The sequence below is a fragment of the Macaca nemestrina genome, chromosome 5, assembly GCF_043159975.1.
Source record: "Macaca nemestrina isolate mMacNem1 chromosome 5, mMacNem.hap1, whole genome shotgun sequence".
In the NCBI taxonomy this organism is placed as follows: domain Eukaryota; kingdom Metazoa; phylum Chordata; class Mammalia; order Primates; family Cercopithecidae; genus Macaca; species Macaca nemestrina.
In genome coordinates, this window is record NC_092129.1 from 183755312 (window position 1) to 183780619 (window position 25308).

The 25308-nt window shown below is 41.2% G+C and overlaps 1 protein-coding gene, 1 long non-coding RNA gene and 1 pseudogene across 9 annotated transcripts in view; 2 read left to right on the plus strand and 1 right to left on the minus strand.

The window, feature by feature from the left end:
• The window catches only part of LOC105464801 (exocyst complex component 2), a 204567-nt gene extending 193504 nt beyond the window's left edge, over window positions 1-11063 (plus strand). For all 8 annotated transcript variants that reach the window (XM_071097736.1, XM_071097742.1, XM_071097743.1 and 5 more), the window contains 3 exons: window positions 5864-5925; window positions 8076-8135; window positions 10390-11063. In XM_071097736.1, coding sequence (XP_070953837.1) covers window positions 5864-5925; window positions 8076-8135; window positions 10390-10483 — 216 coding nt within the window. In that variant the 3' untranslated portion in view covers window positions 10484-11063. The remainder of the gene's footprint in view (window positions 1-5863; window positions 5926-8075; window positions 8136-10389) is intronic.
• LOC105464803 (uncharacterized) lies at window positions 71-24936 on the minus strand. The gene is made up of 3 exons (XR_011624141.1): window positions 24850-24936; window positions 23668-23997; window positions 71-1255 (listed from the first exon to the last, which is right to left on the minus strand). It is a non-coding gene; the product is annotated as an uncharacterized lncRNA (long non-coding RNA).
• On the plus strand, window positions 11212-21598 carry LOC105464802 (Parkinson disease protein 7 homolog; annotated as a pseudogene).
• Window positions 24937-25308: the final 372 nt, after the last annotated feature.

A 25308-nucleotide genomic window follows, 5' to 3' on the forward strand; every position in this document is an offset into this window, starting at 1 on the left:
TTGAACTTCTGCTGTTATTTATACCATATACAATGTCTTTAGTCATCAGTCTTATGATATAAGACAGGCTTCTAATGGATCTGTGATTGAAGAAGTTCTTATTCTTTCTTGCATAAGCCATATCCATGAAGCATTGTCTGCAAGTTTCAGAGTTTGTTTCTTTACAGCAGAGCAAGACCTTAAAGACTTCTGCCAAAGTATCTGAATGCAGAATCCTTCAAAAGTTTTGTGATTTTTATTTTTATTTTCCAACTATCTTCATGACATTCAGTTCCGCAGGAAATTTTTAACAACTTGCTTTTAATAAGTCTTTTGAAAGCATTCAGTGCAGTTTGCATAGAAACAACAAATAACTGTCTCTTGTGTTTAAATTACATAATGATAACTGCCATAAACACCAGTTGACTTTGGCATGCATGTAACCAGCTGGTAGCTGCTGAGGCGTGCGTGCAGATGGAAGCATGCGCTTCTGGCCGCGTGGTAGTGAGTTTCAAAAAGCAGTGTCGTTCTTCTTCCAGTCATGGCTAAGGAAGCTCCTATCAAGCCAGCCCTCCACAGATAACAACTGTAAACTTGAATATCAAAAAATAAAAATGTTTTTAATTTTGAAAACATCCCTGAAGACACCAAAGAACGACCATTGGTGGGCAGATTCTAGAGGAAATGGCACCTGGGTGAATTTCTTATTTCTTATGGATTTTAACCTAAAGGCAGGTCCAGGAGTGCCTAAAACTCCAATACAAAACGTGCTTTCTGGCTTGAAAAACAGGCTTTGGAGCAGCCACAACTACAGGTAGGTGAGGGGCGTCCCAGAGAGGAGTCTCGCCATGTGCGTGGTCAGACTGCACTCCAGCCAGCCCAGCTGAGGCCGGAAGAACTGAAGGAAGAATTGACTGCTGCCCAAGAGCCAGGAGTTCTTAGTTGGAGTCCAAATAAGTTAATTGCTTTTGCTGAAACAAACAAATAAAAAATCAGCAGTCCTTAGAGATATATTACAGAATCCAGAGTCTCCACAGCGTAACATTGAGTGTCCGGGATCCACATTTAATTGAGTTAAAATTTAATTGAAATGCACAAATAAGCAGGAAAACATGACTCATTCCTAATACAAGAAATGATCACCTGAAGCCAACCTTAAGCTGACCCAGGTATTGGAATTAGCAGGCAAGGATTTTCACACAGCTGCATCAGATGATGTAAAGGAAGCTCTGCGCCTCATGAATCAGTAGGTGGGAAATCTCGGCAGAGAAAAACCCTAAAACAGGAAATAAATGGAATTTCTGGAATGGAAAAACACAGTAGATAAATTTTTTTAAATCTACTAGATGATAATAGTAGAATAATAGAATTTTTAAAAAGTCAGTTAACTTGTAAACCAATAGAAATTATCCAGTGTGGACAATAGAAATAAGGATAATTGGGGAAAAAAATAAGCAGAGCTCCAGGGATCCATGGGACAATTCAAAATATCCAGCATGCATGTAATTAGATTTTCAAAAGCATAAGAATGACCAGTCAGCCACATGGAAGGATGAACAACATCGTTAGTTCGCAGGGAAATGAAAACACAATACAATGCCATGATACGTCCGTCAGGATAAAAATGAAAGACTGACTATACCAAGTGTTGGCGAGAATGTGGTGTTCTGGAGCTCTCACATCGTTGAGAATGTGATCTAGTGCAGCTACTTTGGGGAAAGCTCTTGCACTTTCTTTTCAAGCTAAGCGTACACATACACACCCTGTGACCCAGCTATTCCGATCCCAGCTATTTAAGCAAGAGAACAGAAAACACATTTTCAGTTTCGTGTGTGTTGTATAAATAGGTTACAAAACATATTTATAAGAATGTTCACCATGGGTTCAAGACACAAAACATGTTTATAAGAATGTTCACCATGGATTTGAGACGAGCCTGGGCAACGTAGTAAGACCTTGTCTCTCCAAAAAAAAAAAAAAAATTGTTTTAATTATCCAGGTGTGATGCTGTGTGCCTGTGGTCCCAGTTGCTTGGGAGGCTAAGGTGGGAGGCTTGCTTGACCCTAGGAAGTCGAGGCTGTAGTGAACTGTGATCGTGCTACTGCACTCCAGACTGGGCGACAGAGTGACACCCTTTCTCAAAAAAATAAAATAAGAATGTTCATAGTCATTTTATCATAATCAAAAACTGAAAACAACCCAGACGTCCATCAGTACAGTAAATAAACTGTAATATATTCATACAATAAATACTATTCTACATTAAAGAGAACAAATTACTGACACAATGCAGTGAATCCCAGAAGCATTACACCGAATGAAGGAATCCTTACACACACATGTGCGTATACTGTATAGTTTTCATTTACATGAAGTTCTAGAACAGATAAAACTAACTGTGATGAAGAACTCAGAACAGTGGCTTCCTCTGGGTGGTGGGGGTTCCTAGGGTGGGGCCTTAGGGATTGTCACAGGGTGCTGGTTATTGTGATCTGGGTTTCCATCACACAGGTGTCTACATCAGTCAAAACTCATCAAATGCCACACTTTGAGATTTGTCCATTATGTAGTTTGTACATTCTAACTATTAAAAAAAAAAAAAAAAACCTGGTGCAAAGAGTCCACTGCAGTTAGTGGCATGCGCCCTGAGGTGGATCAGAGCTGTAGGACTGAGTGGTGGATGGAGGCTGTGTGGTCATGTGAGGCTGTGTTATTGGGAGAGCCTGTGAGTAAACAGGCGTTCACTGTAAAGTTCTTTCCAAGTCTCTATACATTTGAAATTTGTTCAAAATAAAATACATATTTGGGAAAAAAGAAGAGCAGAGAGCACTTGTTAATTTGGTTAGGGGAAAAAATCTGTTACAAAAGCTTCTGCTGTATTTCCATTTGCCGCCAGTTTTCTCTGAAAATTGATTTATCAGATCTTTGATATTATAGGTTAAGTTGAAAGGTCGTGGTTATTATAATAGTTCCCACAGGGGATCAGTAGTGTAAATTGTGTAATACTACAAATGAATTAACAGGCAGCTGCAGTGGCTACCGGGGGCCTTGCAGTCTTGGAATTTTAACAGGCATCTGCCCTCTCTACACATTACCTCTGTTACCCGCTTATCTGATGGCTAAACCACTCTCAAAACCAGTAGGGAGAGGTTGGGAAGTGATCTCACAATTAGCTGGAAAATTTTTTCACATACACATGTCCAGAAACTGCTGGCCACCAAACTGTTCCAGCCTCCAGTTTTTGAGACCTCCTTGGGCCTGTACAGACGTGTATTTTGAAAAAGGCCGTTAGTCTAAACTCCCCACTTCACTCTCCCACTGCGAATGACTTTGAGAGCTTCCTTCCTTGGGGCCATAACTCTGAGAGGGATAGCAGGTTAACCTTGGATAGGCAATTACCTAAAGCACCAAACTCCAGAACTGTCCTGAGAGCTCGGTGAAGAGGGGAGTGATGGTTGGTGATTTTGGCAGATCTTTTAGCATGATGTTTTCTGAATTACGATTTTGTAGGTATTATGTAGCTAACCACAGTTTTTATAATTGGCATAACTTATAGGTTAATTAAAACACTCTATGACCTTGATTGAATAAAATTTCTACCAGAAGATTGGTTTTGTAGTAATTTAATCTTTCTCCTAAAATAGTCAGCTGAAAGTTCTACCTTTTTTCCTGGTAGGTCTGTTTTTACCTATACTAGAATATAAACAAAATAGAGACAGAAATTTTCATACTTTCTAGCATTTGTAACTTTCTAGTTATATACTGTTTTTCAGGCTCCTAAGGGACTGAAAAAATGAAACCAAACAATTGCCTTCCAAACAGAAAAAGGTCACTGAATATCCTGTGTCATACATGTCTGCTTTGATCTAGATGGCTTACAGAATTTCTAATAAACTGTAAAGAGCTGGCTGTGTCTTTTGTCATTGTTTTCTGTTTCGTCCACTCCTTGAGAATAAGGGATATTTCTTTTAAATGTTCTCCTGTGTGTCCCACTCACTGTGGGCACCTACTTCAGAAAATCAACTTATCATCATCAGTGGGTCTGCGGGAGCTCCCAGGAAACCTGACTTGTCTGTCAGATCACACTTCTTCATGCTCGCATACAAGTGAAATCTTGTTAACTTTTTTCTTGAAATTTTTATGAACTATTTCATAGAGCATACGATCTGTCTGCAATAGAAAAAGAATATACAATTCAGTGATTTTTAGTGTATTCGAAGAGCTGTCCAGTCATCACCATAATCAATTTCAGAATATTTCATCCCAAAAGAAACCCCTGACCCATTAACAGAAAGTCTAATCATTTGCCTCCCACACCCCTTGTCCCTACAGACAGTTGGCTTTCTATCTCTGTGATTTGTCTACTCTGAAAATTTCATCTAAATGGAAGCATACAAATACGACCCTTTGTGACTGGCTTCTTTCATGTAGCATAATGTTTCAAGGTTCATCCATGTTGTAACATGTGCCAGTGCTTCACTCCTTTTTACATATGAGTAATATTCCACTTTAAATATGCCACATTTTATGTATCCATTCATCAGTTCATGGGCGTTTGTTTTTTTCCCACTTTTGATTAATATGCAGAATGCTTCTGTGAACACTCCTGTACAAGTTCTCGTGTGGACATCTGTTTTCATGTCTCGTGGATGCATACCAAGGAGTGGAATTGCTAGGTCATATGGTTACTCTATAATTAATCTTCTGAGGAGCTGCCAGACTGTTCTGCAAAGTGGCAGCACATTCCTACCAGCAATTTTTGAGGGTTCCAATTTCTCTACATCCTCACCAGTATTTGTTATTGTCTCTCTCATTGATTATAGCCATCCTAGTGGGTGTGAAGTGATGCCTCATTTTGTGGGGTTGTCTTTTCACATTCTGGATGGTGTCTTTGTAGCACTGGATTTTTAATTTTGATGAAGTCCACTTTATCTGTTTTTTTGTTGTTGTTTATACTTTTGGCATGATTTCTAAGAAGGGTTTCCTAGCCTAAGGTCACAAAGATTTACGCTGGGTTTCTTCTGATAGTTTCATAATTTTATCTCTTACATTTAGATCTGTGATCCATGTTGAGTTAATGTTTGTGTTAAGGAAAGGATTCAGCTTCATTCTTCTAAGCATGTGGATATCCAGTTGCCCTAGCACCATTTGTTGAAGAGGCTGTTCTTTCCCCACTGAGTGCTTGGCACCCCTGTTGAATAGCAGTTGATCATGAATATAAGGGTATACAATATATAAATATATGTTAGCTTTGTAGTATGTTTGAAGTCAGAAAGTGTGAGGCCTCTAAATGTGTTACTCTTTTTTAAGATTGCTTTGGCTGTTCTGAGTGCCTTGCATTTCCTTATGAATTTTAGAATCCGCTTGCCAATTTCCATTAAGGAAAAAAATAAAAGCAGCTGTCATTTTAATAGAGATTGCATTGAATCCGTAGAGCATAGTTTAGTTTTTGAGATGAAGGCAGTGTGCCTGGAAGGGCACAGGTGTCAGGAAGCCAAGCCACATCCTTACCTCTGTGAGGCTCAGGCCCTTTCAGGGCAGTGTTCCTCTTGCAAGACTAAAAGAAAAATTGGTGGTTAGAGGGTAAATACAGATGGCTGGAAAATCACGACACAGTTTGTGCTTTTCATACTGAGATATCTAGTTCCCTGCCCTCATACAGTCATCCTTGACTACAAGTTAATTTTCAGTCAACGAATATTTTGTGGTAGCAGATTTCCTCGGACTGTTTTAGAAACTCTGCTTGTGACTGGCAGTCACCCCGGTGGTATTACGCCAAACCCTGTCCTGCGACGAGCAGGCCGGAGACCCCTCACCTCAGTACTTGTTTATATTTGATAACATAAATTTTCCTGTTGTCACTTTGTCTTTTTCTCATTTTCAGGCAAGACTTGAAATCTGTGCTTTGAGGGACACTGTGGCTGTTTACCTGACACCCGAAAGCAAGTAAGTTGCAGTGTTCTTTAGTTCTGAGTGCTCTATTAAAAATACAGATTGTCTTACTGGTGAATTCTATTCTCTGTAAAGATGACTGATCAGAGCACATGCTCATCAATTTGTGATGTGATCAAGTTTATGTCAAGGCCACTTCTTTGTAACACAGTGTAAAGGAAAGGGGTTTAATATATTTTGTTTTTCATTTACTACTGACAAATAAATCTTAGTCTTAAAAATAATACAGCAGAGTGTGACATACTTCCTAAAGCAAAAGAGGATAAGAACTGAGTCTTAGTCTATTCATAGCAGACTCTGAAGGGCAGCTCGAGTGCTGTAAATATCAGTATGAGGAAGCCTTGTGGTTTCTCTGCAAAATTTTGTAGTGGAAATTTGATGATAATTTTTAGCTGTTTTGAATGAAAGTCAGGATTTCCTACCATTGAAATTTCAGTAGGTGAAGTGAAACAGAACTACTGTTTACCTGTGCAAGGTTGTTTACTACACGGGCAGCATTACCTAGGAAATACTGGGTGATACATTGATGTCCCCGAGAGGCCAAGTAGTATGCAAATGGAATGTTTGAGGACACTGTAATATGCTTACTCACTCATTTCCAGCATCTGATAACATGGCTTGCTGTCATTCTTACTGTCAGCTTTGCGACTGAAAAGACTTTTTCCATTTTTTCCTAACACATGAAGTTAGCCTTTCATTCCCGTCGTCACAGCTCACCAGAAGCCATTTTTAGCGGGCCTCCATGTTCATTGTTTAGCCACACCTTTTCCCAGCCATCGTTTGTCTGCACAACATGCTAACAGGATGGAAAGCACCCAGCCCGTGTTGGATGTGTGCGCACTTCATGTAAATGCCTACTCTTTCTTCCTGCTGACTTAGTTTTACAGAGTATAAGGTACTCATCTGTAGAGGAAGATTAAAATATTCTAGGCAAGCTTTTGAGGGGATTAAATGAGAAAATGTGCCAAGTCACTTTTTAATTTTCAGTACCCTGCCAATAACGGGTGGTACAGTGTTTATCATTATTGTCATACTGTCAAAACAATTCCATCACTTTTCTTTCAATTAATCAAAAAGAGGTTCGTAAGAAACAAGCTGATGGTGGAGGTAGAGGCAGTGGTTTCCACACCAGGAAAGAGCCCGCTGAATGTGGGGAGGGACCTGAGTGCACCCAGCCGCCCGTCCCAGCCCCCACCGCGCCCTCCCGGGAGCAGCTGGAGATGCCCAGCACCAGGTTTTATGACTCTGTTGGAACTTTTCAGTCTTCCTCTCTGTTGCTGTGACACTTGCCCCTGATTTGAGGAATACTGCTCAAAAACGCACTTCCTGGTAGATTGAGGAGGTTGTTTTTACGATATAGAAGTAATGACTCCCTAAAGTCAAGAATAATTACATTTATTTCTTCACCTTAACCAATCATAAAAGAAGAGGTAAAAGTTAAGAACTGTTCCTTTGTGAATGGTACAAGTTATTCCCAAACAGTCTCCCCTATGATGCTTTTCATTTGGTTTGATAATTTTTCTAATACTTTCTCCTTGTAAAAGCTAAACATCCCAAAGTTGTCTTTTTAAAAATTATTTCCTTTTACCTTCTTCGTGTAAGGAAATCATGTTGAATTTTTAAAGCATCTATATAACTCTCCATTTTTCAACAAGTTTTAAGTAGGCTGTATTTAAGTATTACGAGACATTGGCTGTAGATGAGGCCCCGTGCGTGCCAAATACTGTAAACACCCTGCTGTGTGTCATCTTTCATTTCTTAGTTTCTTTCCTTTCTTACCAGTTACTCCATCTGCAGTTGTTTGTTTTGAAAAGACTCCTTTTAAATTAAACATTTTCACATTAAGCTCTCCTCTGTCACCAGCAGCATCCTCTAAAAGAAGATCTGTTTTTCCTTTAGCTTTTCAAGTTGCGTTTCATTTCCTACTTGAGCTTTTCTGACCCTGCTGCTACAAAGCCTCCACCTGGTAGCTACACCTTCACTTTTACTTTTACTTTTTCTATTGTTTTTCACTTTTACTTTTTCTCGTATTTCCTTGCTTCACTGGCTTTTATTGGCTTCTCAATAATTAAGGGATGCTTAAGAATTTGTCAGCAGTTCTCCTATGCAAGGCTTCAACTTCAGTGTGGCTGTTTGTGTTCCAGGTCAAGTTTTAAGCAGGCCTTGGAAGCCCTGCCCCAGCTCTCCAGTGGAGCAGATAAAAAGTAAGTCCTGTGTGCTGTTCTCAGGAGCCAGTTGCATGTGTTCAGCAAGGTTTTGTTACCTAAAGTACCTTTTAAAAAGGAATAATAATGATTTGGATTCTAGGAAGAGCAGAATCCAAATAAGAATCCGAATAAGAGCCGTTAGTAGGTACATCTCGTCACTGTAACTTGCATGTCTTCCGAGGGACAGAATAAGGTAAGACCTTTCTTCTGGGTTGAGGATAATTTGGAAGTTGGCTCTCGTTTCAAGTGACTGGTACAGAAAATATCTTAAGAAAGCTCACTATGACTTATTCAGTAAATTGTATTAGTAGCATACATCCTTAAGAAGTAATGGAAGAAAGAAGACCGCATAGTAAAATGCAGGAGTCAGTGATTTTTTTATCTTTGAGTAATTCAGTAGTGTTCATTTTGTGTTCTATAAAATATAAAATGTTATGAAAGAGTAGATGTGCACATATGGCATAATAAAGTTTTATATATATGTATATATTTCGTTAGACCACACTGATGATCTCAACCTGACTTCAAACTTTACTACTCATAGAACAGGAAACAGACCTAAGAGAAAAATCTAGGCCAGGTAAATTTCACAAATATCGAGGCTCCCCCGCACTGAGGCAGCAGAAACTCTGCAGTAACACCTTTACCACGCCCTCCGCACGTGGCTGCCGGGTCCATGGACAGGCGTGTGTGGTGCGCTGACTGTGAAATGCTGGCACCGTGAACGCAGAGCAGACTCAGTGCAGGGCAGAGACAGCACATGGGCTGGGCGATGGGGGGAAGCTGTCACATGGCACTGACGCACACAGCGGACAGCAGACCAGCCCTTCCACCCTGCAGTCCCCGCATCGCCCCTGCTGTGCGCGTCCCACGTGGGCACATGGCAGCCGTGCGGACAGTGCCTGCACAGTCAGCCCTTTCTTCCTTTTTCCTGCTGCTGCTTTCTCTCACTAACTTCCAGCCTCTATTTGAATTGGTTCCAAACCCTGTTCATTTCTTTAAAATAAATATGATAAAAGATTAAAACAATCACTGTTACGTTTCATATGTGGAACAGGGCTCAAAAGGTAGTGTGTTCAAGAGTCAAGAACAATACACACCCTGAAGTAGCCCCAGGTCAGGACTGTATTTTAGGTTTGCTGTGGGAATAGTATTCTAATACCGAGCATTGTTAAACCGTGAAATAGTCTCTTGACCTCAGTACTGTTAAACCCACTTCTTGGTTGCTTCATCCAAACCAGGAAAACTCTAAGATCCTTTCTAGCTTTAAAATTAGATGACTAGGGCCAGGCTTGGTGGCTCATGCCTGTAATCCCAGCACTTTGGGAGTCCAAGGTGGGCGGATCACAACTTCAGGAAATCAAGACCATTCTGGCCAACATGGTAAAACCCCGTCTCTACTAAAAATAGGAAAATTAGCCAGGCGTGGTGGCGTGCACCTGTAATTTCAGCTACTCAGGAGACTGGGGTGGGAGAATAGCTTGAACCCAGGAGGTGGAGGTTGCAGTGAGCCGAGATCGTGCCACTGCACTCCAGCCTAGGTGACAAGGGCAAAACTCCATCTCAAAAAAAAAAGAAAAAGAAAAAGAAATTAGATGACTATATCAGATCAGTTGGGGAAACAGATTGAGATATCAGGTAGCAAAGCGATTTGCCTAGTGGAATTAGCCCTAACCCTGCTTGCCCTGGTGATTAACCCACTGCTTTCGCTCCCCACTCACCACTAGCTGTTAAAGACAAAATGCAAAATGAGAGGAAGGGAAAGTCACCAGTGGCTGCTGGGGGATGGGGTTAGGGAAGAGGCTGACTGAAGTGGCAGCAGGGGAGAGGGTGCAGCGGTGCCCCGTGCTGTGGCCTGCTACACTCCGGTATGGGTTTGCCAATGTTCATAGAACCATGTAACAAAAAGTGAATTTGAAGGTGTGTAAATTATTTTAGAGTTGAATTTCTAAAAATAATAGGCCCAAGCATCAGTCTGTTTTAGGGAGGAATCTAATTAATCTTGGGAGGGGATAGGAAGGAGATGTTTCTATACAAACATAAATACATATATCAGTATATCCTATTTGACCAACTTCTTTGATTGATGTGTTTCTTTTGCTGAGTTAAGGATCCACAGGTAGAACTTTCCAGCTGCCTTCTCAACACAGCAAGCATAGGCAGAGCCAGGCAGCTGGCTCCCCTGGTGTTTTCTTGTGTTGCTAGGCCACCCCATCTGTCAGGCTGTAAAACAAGTGTCTCCTTCCTCCAGGTTACTGGAAGAGCTCCTGAACAAGTTCAAGAGTAGCATGCACTTGCAGCTCACCTGTTTCCAAGCAGCTTCTTCAACCATGATGAAAACATAAATACCTGCCAAATAAAGGAAGTCCAGGAAAATAACAAGTAATAAGACTGTTCACTTTCTAAGTACCCTAAAGGTATTTGCTGTATTAAACATTGGGTTTGCCATCTCTCTCTTTTTTCCTTCCTCTGATTTCGAAAATTGTTGGTATACATTTCAACTAAAATGACCTCATTTGAAATGCCCAAGAAGTATTTGTTTTGCCATTCTTACTAGATCAGATCCTGTATGACTTTAAAATACGTTTTAAAATATACTTTGCATCTCAGCAGAAGGTTGAGTGCAGCAGGAAGAGCTGCTTCTGGAGGGAATGTTCTGGAATGGCGTGGTACATATTGAAGCATTTCTCAGTGTCCCATTCACGAAAGTGCAGGCAGCTCCCGCGACACATGGAGAGACTGATTGATAAGAGGAGATTTGGAAAGTTATATGTAGACATCTTTGGATCTCTTACTGTCCTAACCTGTGCAGCTGTGCTTAAAACCCTTATTTCATATAAATGGCCTTAAGTTTTCTAATTCAAGCAGATTTTTGGAAAAATTTGTGGTCTCCATTAAAATAAATATTACAACTGGGGTAGATTATTTGTGGTCCAGGTGTCTGTGATTTAACTTGGCATTTCGCTATCTGATTTTTATTTTTCACAGGACTAAGCACTAGCTTTTTTCATTCTCACTCACTCTTAATTTGATGTGTGTCACTTCATGTCCACGTGTTGCAGTCCCTGAGGCCCTGTGTATTGTCTGTGATGGGGTGTGAGTGCCGGTCACTGGGTTACACTCACAGGTGCTGGCGGGGCAGCCGCAGACTTCAGGGTCCCCTAAAGGAAAGGCCAGGCTCCCCGTGGACGGCCGACTCCCTGCCCACCGTTGCCCCCTCCTTCAGCAGGTGACTTTCTCTCTGCCATCTTTTACCCGGCAAAGGATCTTGCTCAGTAGCTGGAAGAATGCTGCTCTCACACAGTCTCTTCTCGGAAACTTCAGGATGCTCCTTGGTCACCAGGCAGTGGGAGCTGTAGACCAGCCACGTGCACTTGCCCCACGTTCACTGCTGACTGGTTTTACTAGAACAGGTTCAGGTCACCGTGACTCCTCTCACAGTCAGCCGCCCGCCCAACGTCATCACACCATTGCATCTGAAAACTGAGGAATTCGCTACTTGTAGTCAGCTTGTCTGGGTTTTCAAAATTGTCTAAGGTTATTTTGAAGTCTCCTTTTTTAAATGCTAAAATTAATGTCCTCATTAATGCAAGTAATTTTAGAGCACAGTGTAGCCATGTACAGTTTCCATTATTTAAAATAAATGAATGTGTTGGTTCATTTGGTGTATGGGGAAATCATAGTAACTGGAAATAAAAGTTCGATCTTTTACAAATGTGCTTGATAAAGCTGTTAAGAAACACACAGAATATTGTCTTTCCTAAGTCTGTTAACTGTTGTATATAACTCAACTATGAGCTAAATTTAAAAACTGCGACCATGAATGTTTGTGTTGTTTTAAATATCTAGTGCAGCACATTCAGCCAATAAAGAATCTGCCTTTAATCTAAGTTGTAATTTGCTTGACGTTTTTCTCCAAGTGTCTTTACTTCAACATTTTCATTTGCTGTATAACCTTTTATATTTCTACTGGTAACACTCGAAATACTTACGTTCTGGTTAACCCTGTATTGGCAGACACGTTGTCAGAAACCGTTTGTCAGGTCCTGCTAATTCTGTTTGTGGGGACTTACCACGTGTGAGGCACACCATGAAGTGTCTTGTTTAATCCTCACAACAGCCTTGTGACACGTGGGCTAGGTTACTGCCATGTCCGTTTAGCAGAGGAAGGAATCGGGGCTCAGAGAGAGGTTGGTGACTTCTCTAAGACTGCAAGGAGGATAAGTGGCAGGACTCATGTTCACTGTCTGGCTCCATATGTCCTTGACTTCACCGCTGCTCAGCAGTTCCTTCCGGCGGGACATGCTTTCTGACATCCATCCCCCTGGGTCACAGCTCAGAGAAAGTTCATCAATTCCAGAGGCTAATAAACATTAGCAACAAGGGAACCGGTAGTGCTTTTATGGCTCCAAGTGGAAGGTAAAGGCATAAAAAACCCATACCCAAATGAGGGAGTTCAAGGACTACTATTCCAACAAGTCAGGGGGGACTTCTTGGAAGAAAGGGGGATTTCAAGAGCTACTTGAGTTACAGAACACTGGTTTAGTGGGTAAGAGGAGATGGATGAATATGAAATAAGTTAGATGAAAGCTGAGAGATAAACCAGGCCCTGGAGCAAGTTAATGAGGCAGCTGAGAAAACAAATGAGGGAGTTCAGTGTACTTTAATGCTCCGGTGGCATTTCGTTTTTAGCACATCCGTGTTCGTTGTGGGCCGGCATGGCTTCATGTGAGTTAGCTAAGTTGGCCTCACTTGAAATGGTAAAGAGCTATTAGAAATAATTGGTTTTACTAAGACTTTCTATATCAATGTACCATGAAAGTGGCATGTTCTAGAAATGATTTGGGCATTGCAAAACAAGCATCATTGCCTTAGGCCCAGCACTCTGACTCATTCTCCTGTCTCTGTCATCTTTGCATATAGATTTTTTTAAAGGGAAGAAATAGAAAAGATTATATTTTTATTCTGGATTTGGTACAAGGTGGTGGTGTGTTTTTCTGTTTTGATCACGTGCTATGGGATATTCTGCTATTAGTTGCATAAGAGTGTTGTGTAATATGTTTTCAGAAAAGTTACAAATTTTAACTAGTTTTTACATCAAGATTAGGTTTCTGAAATAAAGTCAAATATATTTTATGTAATCATAAAATAATTATGCATACACTGAACTTGCATACATTTTTGTCACTAAACATGTATCTGTTCTGTTGTAAAGATTTTCGTATAGATTTGTGAACTGCTCTGAAAGGTATATTTAATGTATCACACCTCAATTAGAGCAGCAGCTGTAATTATTTTAGCTTCGCTGTAAACACAGGCGGATGTCACTGTACACAGGGCCATTGTGTTTTTTGTGTGCTGATCTCATCTCATTTCTGCTTCCCCACAGGAGGATTGAGATTTAGTCCATCTATGACTGGAAAGCCTTTTGTACCTGCCCAGGTTAGAAATACATAACAATAAACATCTTATGGACAAGACCTGGGTCTTTGGGTAACTTGTTTGCAGTTTGGCTAATGAAAGGCAATGGGATATCAGAGTGTCTTTCTCCTGTCTAGGCACATAAAATCCTAGACAAACTGGGCACTTAAGCTTGTCTTGTGCCTTCAACAGTGTTTTACCATGACTGGAACCCATTGGTTTTATTCTTGTGGTCATTGTTGATATTTTCATGGTTGTTATCATTATTATCTCTTCACATGTTTAAAAAAAGATTCTTGTACCACCTTCCCACAAACCCTCTAGCCAGACACAAATCCCTGAGAACCAAGACCACTGCCTGAATTCTAACCGTCAAAGAAGGCCCCAGAAGAACTCATCACAGAGTAAGAGGAAAACCTGGAAAGAATGGGGTCATGAAGTCACAGAAATCAAGGGAACAGCAAGTATTATAATAAGAATAAAGAGATTTTCAGCAAGGTCAAATAGTGCAGATGTCAAAAGGGTAAGTACTGAGAAATGGTTGCTAAACTTAGCATTTGGAAAACCAGAAATGACCAAGTAGAGAATGATAAGGAAGGAATCAGAGAAACATAATACTGTGAACCCATTCTCTTAACTGACAAGAACTAACCTCCTCCTCGAAGATCACAGAGTATCCTGGCCTCAAGGACAAAAGTGAAACTATTTTTTAAAGATCTCTTCTCTGCTACCTTTCTTATTAAATTCTATTCCTGGCTGGGCACGGTGGCTCATGCCTGTAATCGCAACACTTTGGGAGGCCGAGGTCACAAGGTCAGGAGATGGAGATCATCCTGGCCAACACGGTGAAACCCCGTCTCTACTAAAAAATACAAAAAACTAGCCAGGCGTGGTGGTGGCACCTATGGTCCCAGCTACTCGGGAGGCTGAGGCAGGAGAATGGCGCAAACCCGGGAGGCGGAGCTTGCAGTGAGCCGAGATCACGCCACTGCACTTCAGCCTGGGCTACAGAGCGGGACTCCATCTCAAAAAAAAAAAAAAAAAAAAAAAAATTATCTTCCCTGGGTGCCTGATCAATTCTTGCTGCCCCTGCTTCTTTGCCTATTGGACTGTCTTATAAAATATTTATACCCAGCCCTTTCTTTTCTCCTGTTTACTGTGTTTCTCTACCTAGACAATACAGGCTCCTGAAACCAGGCCTCGCCTGGGTAGATGCACATGTCAGATGACCTTGGAATTGTTTTCTGCTCTGCCATTCTTCCTGTGCCCTGCTCTCAACTGACCTCCAAGCCCTTCCGTGAGCCGCAGCTTCAGCCATCAGGGAGCCTGGGGATGGGACTGCAGTGCTAGCCCAGGAGCTGGTGCCAAATAGCCCCTTAGGAAATACCATTGAGGGCTGTTGATGAAATAACGTTAGCAAATGTGTCAGATTATTTTTTAATCAAATACATAAAAAGTCAAATGGCTCCGCAGAGCTGATTATGAAAATGATCAACCCCTGTGTCTCCTTCCTTTGCTTGCTCCCTAAAGCCATCCACTTCCGTTCTCCTAGCCGCCATCCACTTCCGTTCTAGCCGCCATCCACTTCCGTTCTAGCCGCCATCCACTTCCGTTCTCCTAGCCGCCATCACTTTCCATTCTCCTAGCCCCATCCACTTCCGTTCTCCTAGCTGCCATCCACTTCCGTTCTCCTAGCCGCCATCACTTTCCATTCTCCTAGCCCCATCCACTTCCGTTCTCCTAGCTGCCATCCACTTCCGTTCTCCTAGCCGCCATCCACTTCCGTTCTAGCCGCCATCCGCTTCTGTTCTAGCCGCCATCCACTTCCGTTTTCCTAGCTGCCATCACTTTCCATTCTCCTAGCCGCCATCCACTTCCCTTCTCCTAGCCGCCATCCACTTCCGTTCTCCTAGCCACCATCCACTTCCGTTCTCCTAGCCGCCATCACTTTCCATTCTCCTAGCCGCTCTGAGTCTTTTGGTATTTACCTTGTGGTCCCCACCTTTACAGGTTTGTATTGCCACTTCTTAATTCTGTGGTTTTGAGCTCTATCATCTTCCTACAATAGAATATGAAAATTCAGCTCTCTTCTCTTTCATCCTCTCTACCACACACATACTCCCTTAACCCGTCTTCTCAGTGTGTTCTTTCTGATTAGACCAGCATCCAGTGCTCGCATTATGAGGCCTGTGTAGACGTCATGCAGTTCTCAGCCAGCCATATCCTATATTCTTTTCTTACTGTATTTTTTGTATCTTTTTATGTATTGTAATCATTTTCACACATCTCAAAATATCCTCCATCCAAGTTCAAATGTCCTTGCAATATATTCAAACGTAGACATTTTACCAAGTTTGTCTTCTTGAACAACTTCCCTACAGATTTCTAGCCTGTCCTAGTCTAGGCTGGATGCCTGCTGGGTCGACATCATACTTGGCATCTCCTTTTGTAATCACCAACGTGGAAGTTCCCTTTGCCTGGATTGGATCAGCTGCTTCTACACCCCATGTCTTCTTTTTTGGTTTGGGCCCTCACGTGATAAAACTCACCCTGTAGTGGCTTCCTGAGAAAATAGTATATTGGAGGTAAATATTTTGAGACTTTGACTATCTGCAGAAAATCTTTACTGATAGCTTCTTGAGTATAGAATTCTAGGTTGGAAATCATTTTTCCTCAGAATTCGGAGGCTTTTGTGCTGTTGTCCTCCAGTGTCTCTTCACCTGCTTCTCTCTATAAATTATCTTTTCTTACTTTTCTGAAAGCTCTTAATGTTCTGGGTGTGATGATCTTTTGTTCCTGGTGATGAGTCTAAAATCTGTCGATTCTGGGAAGTTTTCTTGAATTATTTTTTTGAATCCTCTGTGCTCCTCTGCTCCAAGAAACCAAAAGATTGTATCCAGGAAATTGCAGCTACTGGAGAGAGAAGGAGGATTTTAGAAAAGAAAAAAACAGAAAAAAATCCTTGAATTCTGCCAAAATCGCAGCCTGATGTGGGCCTTTAAAACATGTAACATAAAAATGGCTTCCAAAAGAGCTCTGCTCATCCTGGCTAAAGGAGCAGAGGAGACAGTCATCCCTGTAGATGTCATGAGGTGAGCTGGGATTGAGGTCACCATTGTAGGTCTGGCTGGGAAAGACCCAGTACAGTGTAGCCATGATGTTGTCGTTTCTCCTGATGCCAGTCTTGAAGATGCAAAAAAAGAGGGACCATATGACACGATGGTTCTACCAGGAGGTAATCTGGATTCACAGAATTTATCTGAGTCTGCTGCCATGAAGGAGATACTGAAGGAGCAGGAAAACCGGAAGGGCCTGATAGCCGCCTTCTGTGCAGGTCCCACTGCTCTGTAGGCTCATGACACAGGCTTTTGAAAATAAAGTTACTTTACTTTCGAAGTTACTGCTTGCTGAAGACAAAAATGATGAGTGGAGGTAATTACACCTGCTATGAGAATTATGTAGAAAAGGATGACCTGATTCTTACGAGCCGGGGGCCTGGGACCAGCTTCACGTTTGCACTTGTGATTGTTGAAGCCCTGAGCAGCAAGGAGGTGGTGGCTCAAGTGAAGACTCCACTCGTTCTTAAAGACTAGAGCAGCAAAAAAAAAAGACTAGAGCAGCAAACTGTGATGATCACTTAGATACCGCTAGGAACTATTCTCACTGTGTTCGCTTTAAACCAAACAATGGTAGGTTAATGTGTTCAGAAGCTGCTGTCATTACTGCTTTTGTGAAGTATAGTTGTGAAGTCATAACTACACAGATTTCTCAACCTACAAATTCTGTCTATACATTTCTGAGCCTTGTTCACAGAACAAACAGGGCATTTAGTAAACTAAAAAATAAAAATAAAAAAATCACTGGCTGGCCCCTGAACACTTGCATGAGCCAACTTAGGCCGAAGACAAAGATTTTAACTGAGATTAAAGCTACCACTCAAGAAACACTGGAGAAAACAGAGTTTGCAGTTCAAGTCCAAGCCAGATAATTACTTGCTAAATAAAAAAGAAAAGAAAACAAGATCCAGTTTATCCACAATTTGTTCTTCATAATGTCAGGGATAAAATCCAAAATTACCTGAGGTATGAAGAACAAGGAAGATGGAACACATTTTCAAAAGAATAGAAAATCAACTGAGTCCAACCCTGAGATTATCTAAACGTTCGAATTATCAAAGGTTTTAATGCACTTATAACTAATTATCCACAATGAAGTAAAATAAAATATGTTAGCAACAATTTAATAGGAGAAAGCAGAGACATAGAAACAATTTTTAAATGAAAAATTTAGAACCAAAACATAATTTCTGAAATAAAAGAAAACTACTGACTGGGCTTAAATAGCACAGTGATGATAACTGAGGAACTTGAAGATAAATCAGTGGATATTATTCAGTATGAAGAATAGAAAGGGAAATGTTTGGGCAAGTTTTGCAGAGACCTGTTCGATATAATCAAATGGTCTTAACACATGGATAATGGTGGTCCTAGAAGGCAAGCAAAGAGAGAATCAGGCAGGAAGAAATATTTGAAGAAATAATGGCTGGCGATTTCCCAAATTTATGGCAGATGCAAATTTACAGATTCATGATGCTCAACAAACAGCAAAAAAGATAAAGACAAAAAATGCCACACTGCCACAAACTGTTAAAGCCAAAGCTAAAAAACAGGTCTAGTTAGCAGCAGTTGAGACCACCTACTACATACAGGAGAACAACACTGGACTCAACTTCTGGCTTGAAATCAGAAATTATGGAGGCCAGAGACAGTGAAATAGGCATCTTTAAAGTGATGGAAGAAAAAAGCTGTCAATCCAGAGTTCTTCCCTTCTAAGTGAAGATATACTTTCAGGTAAATAAAGACATTTTTAGATAAAAGAAAACTAAGAGAGTTTGTTGTCAGCAGACCTGCACTATAAGAAATGCTAAACGAAGTTCTTCAAACGAAAAGGAAATGGTATCTGATGGAAGTGCAGATCCTCAGAAAGCAATGAAGAGCATTAGAGATGGTAAACCGATGGGCAAATACAGAATTCTTTCTTTTTGCTTTTTTTCCTCGAAGGTTTGATAATATATATGACTGCGAGCTCCAGCCGCTCAATCAGTTGGCATGAGGTACTTACATATGACTGTTTAAAGTAGTATAGCATCATCCTGTGCGTTCATAGCCTATACAGATGTAAAATAAGGGAAAGGGGGAAATGGACCTATATTGTTGCATGATTTCTACATTTTACATGCAGTGGTAATATATTAAATGTAAAGGGACTGAAAAGTTAAGGATTTATGTTGTTGTCCCCAGGACAATCACTGAAACAATAATGTGGAGGCATAGAGCTAAAAAGCCAATCCGAAAATTATAATTGTTTTTAAAATAGTCGTGTAATTTTAAAAAGACATAAAAGGAAGAACAGAGAACAGATAGAAAACAACAGAATGGTATGTCCAAACACAACCATAGCAATAATTTCATTAAACATTATTAAGAATTTCAATTAAAAGGCAGAGGTTGTCAGGATGAATAAAGAAGCATGGCCCAACTATATGCTGTATACAAGAGATGAACTTTATATTTTAAAATGGCACAGATAGGTTGAAAGGAACTGGATGGAAAAAAAAATACACTATGCAAATAGCATAAAGAAGGCTGGAGTTTCTATATCAATATAAGGTAATGGAGATTTAAAGATAAAATGTCATAACAGATAAGGACTTTTCATAACTATAAAATGGTCACTCAGAAAGATATAACAATCACGTATGTATCTAATAACAAACCATGCAGATCATTAAAATACGTAAGACAAAATTGACAGGATTAAAGGAAAACTAGGCAGTGTCATCATTCTCAGATTGCAAGTTTTGAGCTCCTCTTAGCAGTTGATAGAACTAGATGAAGAAAATCATCAAAGACATAGAAGATCTGAATAATGATTGATATGCTGTGTCATGAAACAAATCTCAAAGAAAATTAAAATTTTCAAATTATGCAGTTAGTTCTCTGACCACAGTGGAATTAAGCTGAAAATCAATAACAATAAAATATCAAGAAAAGCCCTAAATATTTGGAAGTTAAACAGTGCACTTCCAAATACCCCAGGAATCAAAGAGGAAAACAAGAGAGAAATTAGAAAATATTTGATATGAATGAAGTTAAATAAAACATATCAAAATCTGAGGGATGCAGCTATAGGGTGCTTAGAGGAAACGATTTGTAATATTTTATGCTATGTTAGAAAATAAAACAGATCTACATTCAGTGATCTAAGGTTCTATCTTAAGATCTTAACAAAGAAGAACAAATTCAACCCCCACCCCAAGTTAGCAGAATGAAAGAAATCATAAAGGAAAGGGCAGAAGTCAAGGAAATAGAAAAATGCATAAGCAATAGAGAAAATGAGATCAAAAGACACTGCGCTGGTTTCTCCTTTCAGTTGTCATCAGCTCTGTGCAGTGCTGGCAAAGTCATGTGGCCTTTGGCTGCATCTGTTTCCTTGTGTGTAATAAGGGTGGTTGGACTTACATGATACACAAAGTGCTCTAAAATGGTACTTGTAGAAGTAGAAGAGGAGTAATCATGGAATTTTTAAAAATAAGCGTGTTCTGGCCATTGCTCAGTAAACATGCTGAGCATATGAGTACATGAAGCCTTAAAGGCTGTGATCACTTCTCCAACTACTTATTTTCACAGTCTGTAACATCGATTACTTTGCATTCTGTTTTAACACTTGAGGAATGGATCCCATGGGCACAGATACAACTCACAGAAACAGGGTTGTTCTGCATCAAGCAAGAGTTTCAGACTCTGCAAACCAGAAGTTATAGGTCCCAAGCTTGTTATCTGTTTTACTGTCTCCTGAGGCCTTTGGATAATCATTGTCCTTGTTCTGTGGGTCTGTTTCCCCACATGAGTTGTCTTTTTTTTTTTTTTTTTTTTGAGACAAAGTCTTGCTCTGTCACCCAGGCTGGAGTGCGGTGGCACAACCTCAGCTCACTGCAACCTTTGCTTCCTGAGTTCAAGCAATTCTCCTGCCTCAGCCTCCCAAGTAGCTGGGATTACAGGCATGCGGCACCACGCCCAGCTAATTTTTGTATTTTTAGTAGAGATGGGGTTTCACCATGTTATCCAGGCTGGTCTCAAACTCCTGACCTCATGATCCACCCACCTCAGCCTCCCAAAGTGCTGGGATTACAGGTATGAGCCACCACACCTGGCCATCTGCATTATTTTTAAGACTTAATCAGGCACTCAGCAAAGCCAAATTGTTTCCTGATGAAAATAAGTTCTAGTAAGACTGCCATTAGGGCCCATCCTTGATTTACCTCTTAGCTGTCTTTAAATCAGCTTTCTTTCTTGAAGTTACTTGGATTCTTAAAGTGACAGTTAAGAAAATGGTTTTAAGGTTCAGGAGGAAGCACGACACTAAAACCCTACACTTCAAAGGGAGTAAAGAAGCCCCTTGTTCCCTGTGGGCAGTGCTGGACATAATGAGATGCTCGCCAGACCAGGTCTGCAGAGGCGGCACACTCTGCTGCACCTGGCAGCTGTCGCAGTCTGCTCTTGACCTGTGGCCATCACAGTCTAGGACTACCTCTTGAAGCTGTCAGGCCTCCTGGATCTAAGTCTCCTCCTGCCATGAATTAGGAAGTTTGAATAGGAGGACAGGATGTGGTGAGCCTAGTGTCTGGAGGAAAAAGCAGATTGGACCTGAGACATCTCCAATTTGCTGATATTTCACTCTTCTAGAACAAGCAGTGTTAACTTACCTTTTTGGCAAAAATACCAGAGAAGTGATGCTCATAACTTGAATTTAATCCCAAAAAACACTACACAGATTGAGGCACATTCTACAAAATACCCGACCAATATGCTTCAGAATTATCAAGGTCACAGAAGATAGAGACTTGAGGAAATACCCCAGATTGGAGACATGACAATTAAATGCAACGTGTGGTCCTGGATTGGATCTCGAACCAGAAAAAGGACATCAGTGAGCCAACTGGTGAAATTTTGATAAGATCTGTAAATCAGCTCATAATATTATATCAAAGTTAATTTCCTGCTTTCGATCATTGTGTTGCGGCTATTTGAGATATTAATATTTGGAGAAGCTGGGAGAGGAGAAGGAATATGGGAATTCTTCATTCTATTTTTGAAACATTTTTATGTCAAATTATTTTAAAATGAAATACTGTGTTTTAATTTTTAAAAAAGAATAGATGTAGACTAGAAAACTTTCAAAGCAGTGTATATTGGTGAGGAATTAAAATAAAAAATAAATCAGTAGGAGTAACTAACATGGAAGGGGGATTGGTGAAGCACACAAAAAGGACAGTGAATAGAAAATTCAAACTAAGAGGGTAAAAATATTTTCTAATGGATTAGCACAATAACAGCAATGAACTAATCTTTTCAGATAAAATAGATCCTCAGATTAGATCCCACCCCCAAAAAAATTCATCTATATGGTATTTCTAAATACATGCTATTTCTGGATCCTAAATAAAAGGACTCAAAAATTGAAAGCAAAAGAATGCCAGCCCTACCCCACTCCCACCACCAAGAAAAATGTTTGCTAGAGAAATATTCATGAAAAGAAAGTTAATGGTGCTAAGTTGATATCACGCAAAATATACTTATGGCAACATTTTATTTAGGAATATATTAAGGCTATTGTGTAATGATGGAAGTAATAATTTGCCAGGAAGATAAAATGATTCTAAACTTAGGTACATTAATAATATATTAATAACTTCAGGTCGGGCACGGTGGCTCAAGCCTGTAATCCCAGCACTTTGGGAGGCTGAGGCATTAGGATCACCTGAGATCAGGAGTTCGAGACCAACCTGGCCAACATGCTGAAACCCTGTCTCTATTAAAAACCCAAGAATTAGCCAGGTGTGGTGACAGGAGCTTGTAGTCCCAGCTACTTGGGAGGCTGAGGCAGGAGAATCACTTGAACCCAGCAGGCAGAGGTTGCAGTGAGCTGAGATCATGCACTCCAGCTTGGCAAAAGGAGCAAAACTCCATCTCCAAAAGAAAAAAAAGTAAATAATATATTAATAACTTCAATAAATGTAATTTTTTAATTATTGGGATTTGCAATCCATAATCATACTAGATTTTTAACACACTTTTCTCAATATTGATGGGTTAAGCAGTCAAAATAATTATCAAATGTATAGAAAATTTGAAAAGCACAGTTAGCAAGATTAATTAATCTGGCAGAAATTTGTAGAACCTTCTGACTTTAGTTGGAAGATTGACCACATTCTAGCCACAAACAAGTCTCAAGAAATAAAAAATTAGTATCGAATTCTCTGACCACAGTGAAATTATATTAGACACTAGTAACAAGAAGATAACTTTTAAAACCCTGCATATGTTTGGAAATTATTTTATTTTTTATTTGTTGTAGAAATGGAGTCTCACTATGTTGCCCAGACTGGTCTTGAACTCTTGGCTTCAAGCAATCCTCCTGCCTCAGCCTCCCAAAGTGGCTGGATTACAGGTGCGAGCCATGCCTGGCTGACATCTGGACGTTTTAAACCAGACTTCTGAAAACCACACAGGTCAAAAAAGAAACTATTACAAACACTAGAGAAACTGATATCTGAACAGTAATGAAAAATTTTATATCAAAATGTGGGATGCAGCTAAAGAAACACATCAAGGTAAATGTAGAGTTTAAGTGCCTGTGTTAAAGAGGAAAAGAGATTGAACATGAGCTATGCATGAAACTCAAAAAAAGAATGAGCTCAAAGAAGGTAGAGGGAAAGAGCTAATAAAAACCAATGAAACAGAACACAAAGATGCAATGGAGATGGTCAAATCAGTAAGGCCAATAGCTGGTTCTTTGAGAACATGCAAACAGAAAATCAAAATCTTGGGACCCCAAACTCATTAAGCCATTGGGAAAAGTTAACCTTGGGTTAACTGCCTCCTGTTTTGTCCCTAAGTAGATAGCTACAAAGATAGAAGGCCACATACCTCCCTAGGAGGCCCCCTCACAATTTTCTCACAAGGTACCTCCCTGTGGGCCCCAAGGTCTTTATCCCAAAACAATGTTCTGTTGAATTTCACCCTGACAATGTGAATTCACCACTTACCTTCACAGGGACGGGACAGAGGCGGACTGGACGTCATTTCTCCCTCACCTGAGACAAACGCGTGCGTGACTGCCCCCTCCACTCTGTCTCATGTCAAAAGCACACTCGCTGACTGTCCCTCTGCCCCCTTCTTTTCACGGGCAGCACATGGATTTATGGAGCCCTAATCAGAGCTTCGCAAGAAGGTGACCATATCCTCCCTTTTTTTTCTTTCCTCTTTCCTCTCCTGCCCATTGTTTCCATCTAACTCTTGAAGCCTTGATGCCCGCTTTAGAGAAAGCGTGGATCACCGATGTTCCTGTGGTTCTGTTTCTTTTTCCCAGTCACATCCTATCAAAGGAGAAAAAGAGGAGATACAGAAGAAACATTAGGAAGACGGAGGGAAAGAAGTAAGCCTATACCCGCTTTTGAAAATTAAGGCATTTCTATAATAAAACAGTTCCTGAACACAGCAGCCTGGGGACGGGGACCTCAGCTGGAGGATGGGCAGGACGTGCAACATCCAGAGAGAAAGCCTCTGGCGGCATCACCGGTTCTCACTCACTGCCATCCTGACCACACAGGAAACAGCACGGAGCCAGCCCTCCCCCAGCGCCCTGAGTCCTGTCAGTCACTCACACACGCTTACACACATCCTCATCAGAAAAGAACAAAATTATTTTGAGAGTGGGCACACTAAGATACAGAGTTTTTTCAGATGTATTATCCTAGGTTTGACACACCAAGTCACAATATGAAATCCCATTGTGTGTACAGGCTGATGGATTATATATTATCCACGATGACATTTTGAATGACAAGTAGGTTTTGAAAATAGGTTCCTAATCAGACGTTTGGAAAATGCCACCGTTGGAGAATAAAACTGCTGCTGGTCCCCGACACACAAATGATGGTGTCCCCGCCGCGCGGGAGCCCAGCGCCCATGCCCTGCCCACACCTGTGCAGAGCCAGCCTCCCCGCAGCTTCTCCACAGGCTCGCCGAGGAAGACGGTGACGGAAGAGTGCCTTGGCGACTTGCGTTTTGCCTTGCTTTGTAGTTGTGTGTGTGTGTGTGTGGAGGGGATAATCCTTAATTTTGTCTGAGGAGTGGCTCTGCCGCCTTACAGTGCATTGGAGTGACCTGCTGGACTCACAGTCAAGTAACAGCCAGCCTGGGGTGGGGACCCAGGAGTCTGCACTTACCCCTGACTCTGGGTGGTCCGAGGTGCACCGAGGCTTGCGTGCCACAGTTAACAGCTCCAGCATCTGCGCTTCCCAGGCTGGGTCACGGTGCCCGTGGGCATGTGAGGACACTGAGCACGCACTGTCAGACACTGTCCCTCGTTTACATGGATTAGCAGCTACTCTCACCACAGCTTTTCAGATCTGCATAACCATCCCCATTTTACACAGGTGGAAACGGCAGTAAACAGGCCAAATAATGCCCAAGGTCACGTAACTAGGTAGAGACAGAGCTCAGATTGGAACGCGGAGTCGTGCTCAGCACCCGTCCCCCTCACACCGTGCCTGGAGGTAGCACTGTTCTGCACAGCAGACTCCTGAGTGGGAGCCCACTGTCAAAGCAGCCCTCACAGCAGAAGCAATGCTCAGGTCTACGGCACTCCACAGTGGGAACAGAGCAGCCCCGGGGCGCGGGCGAGT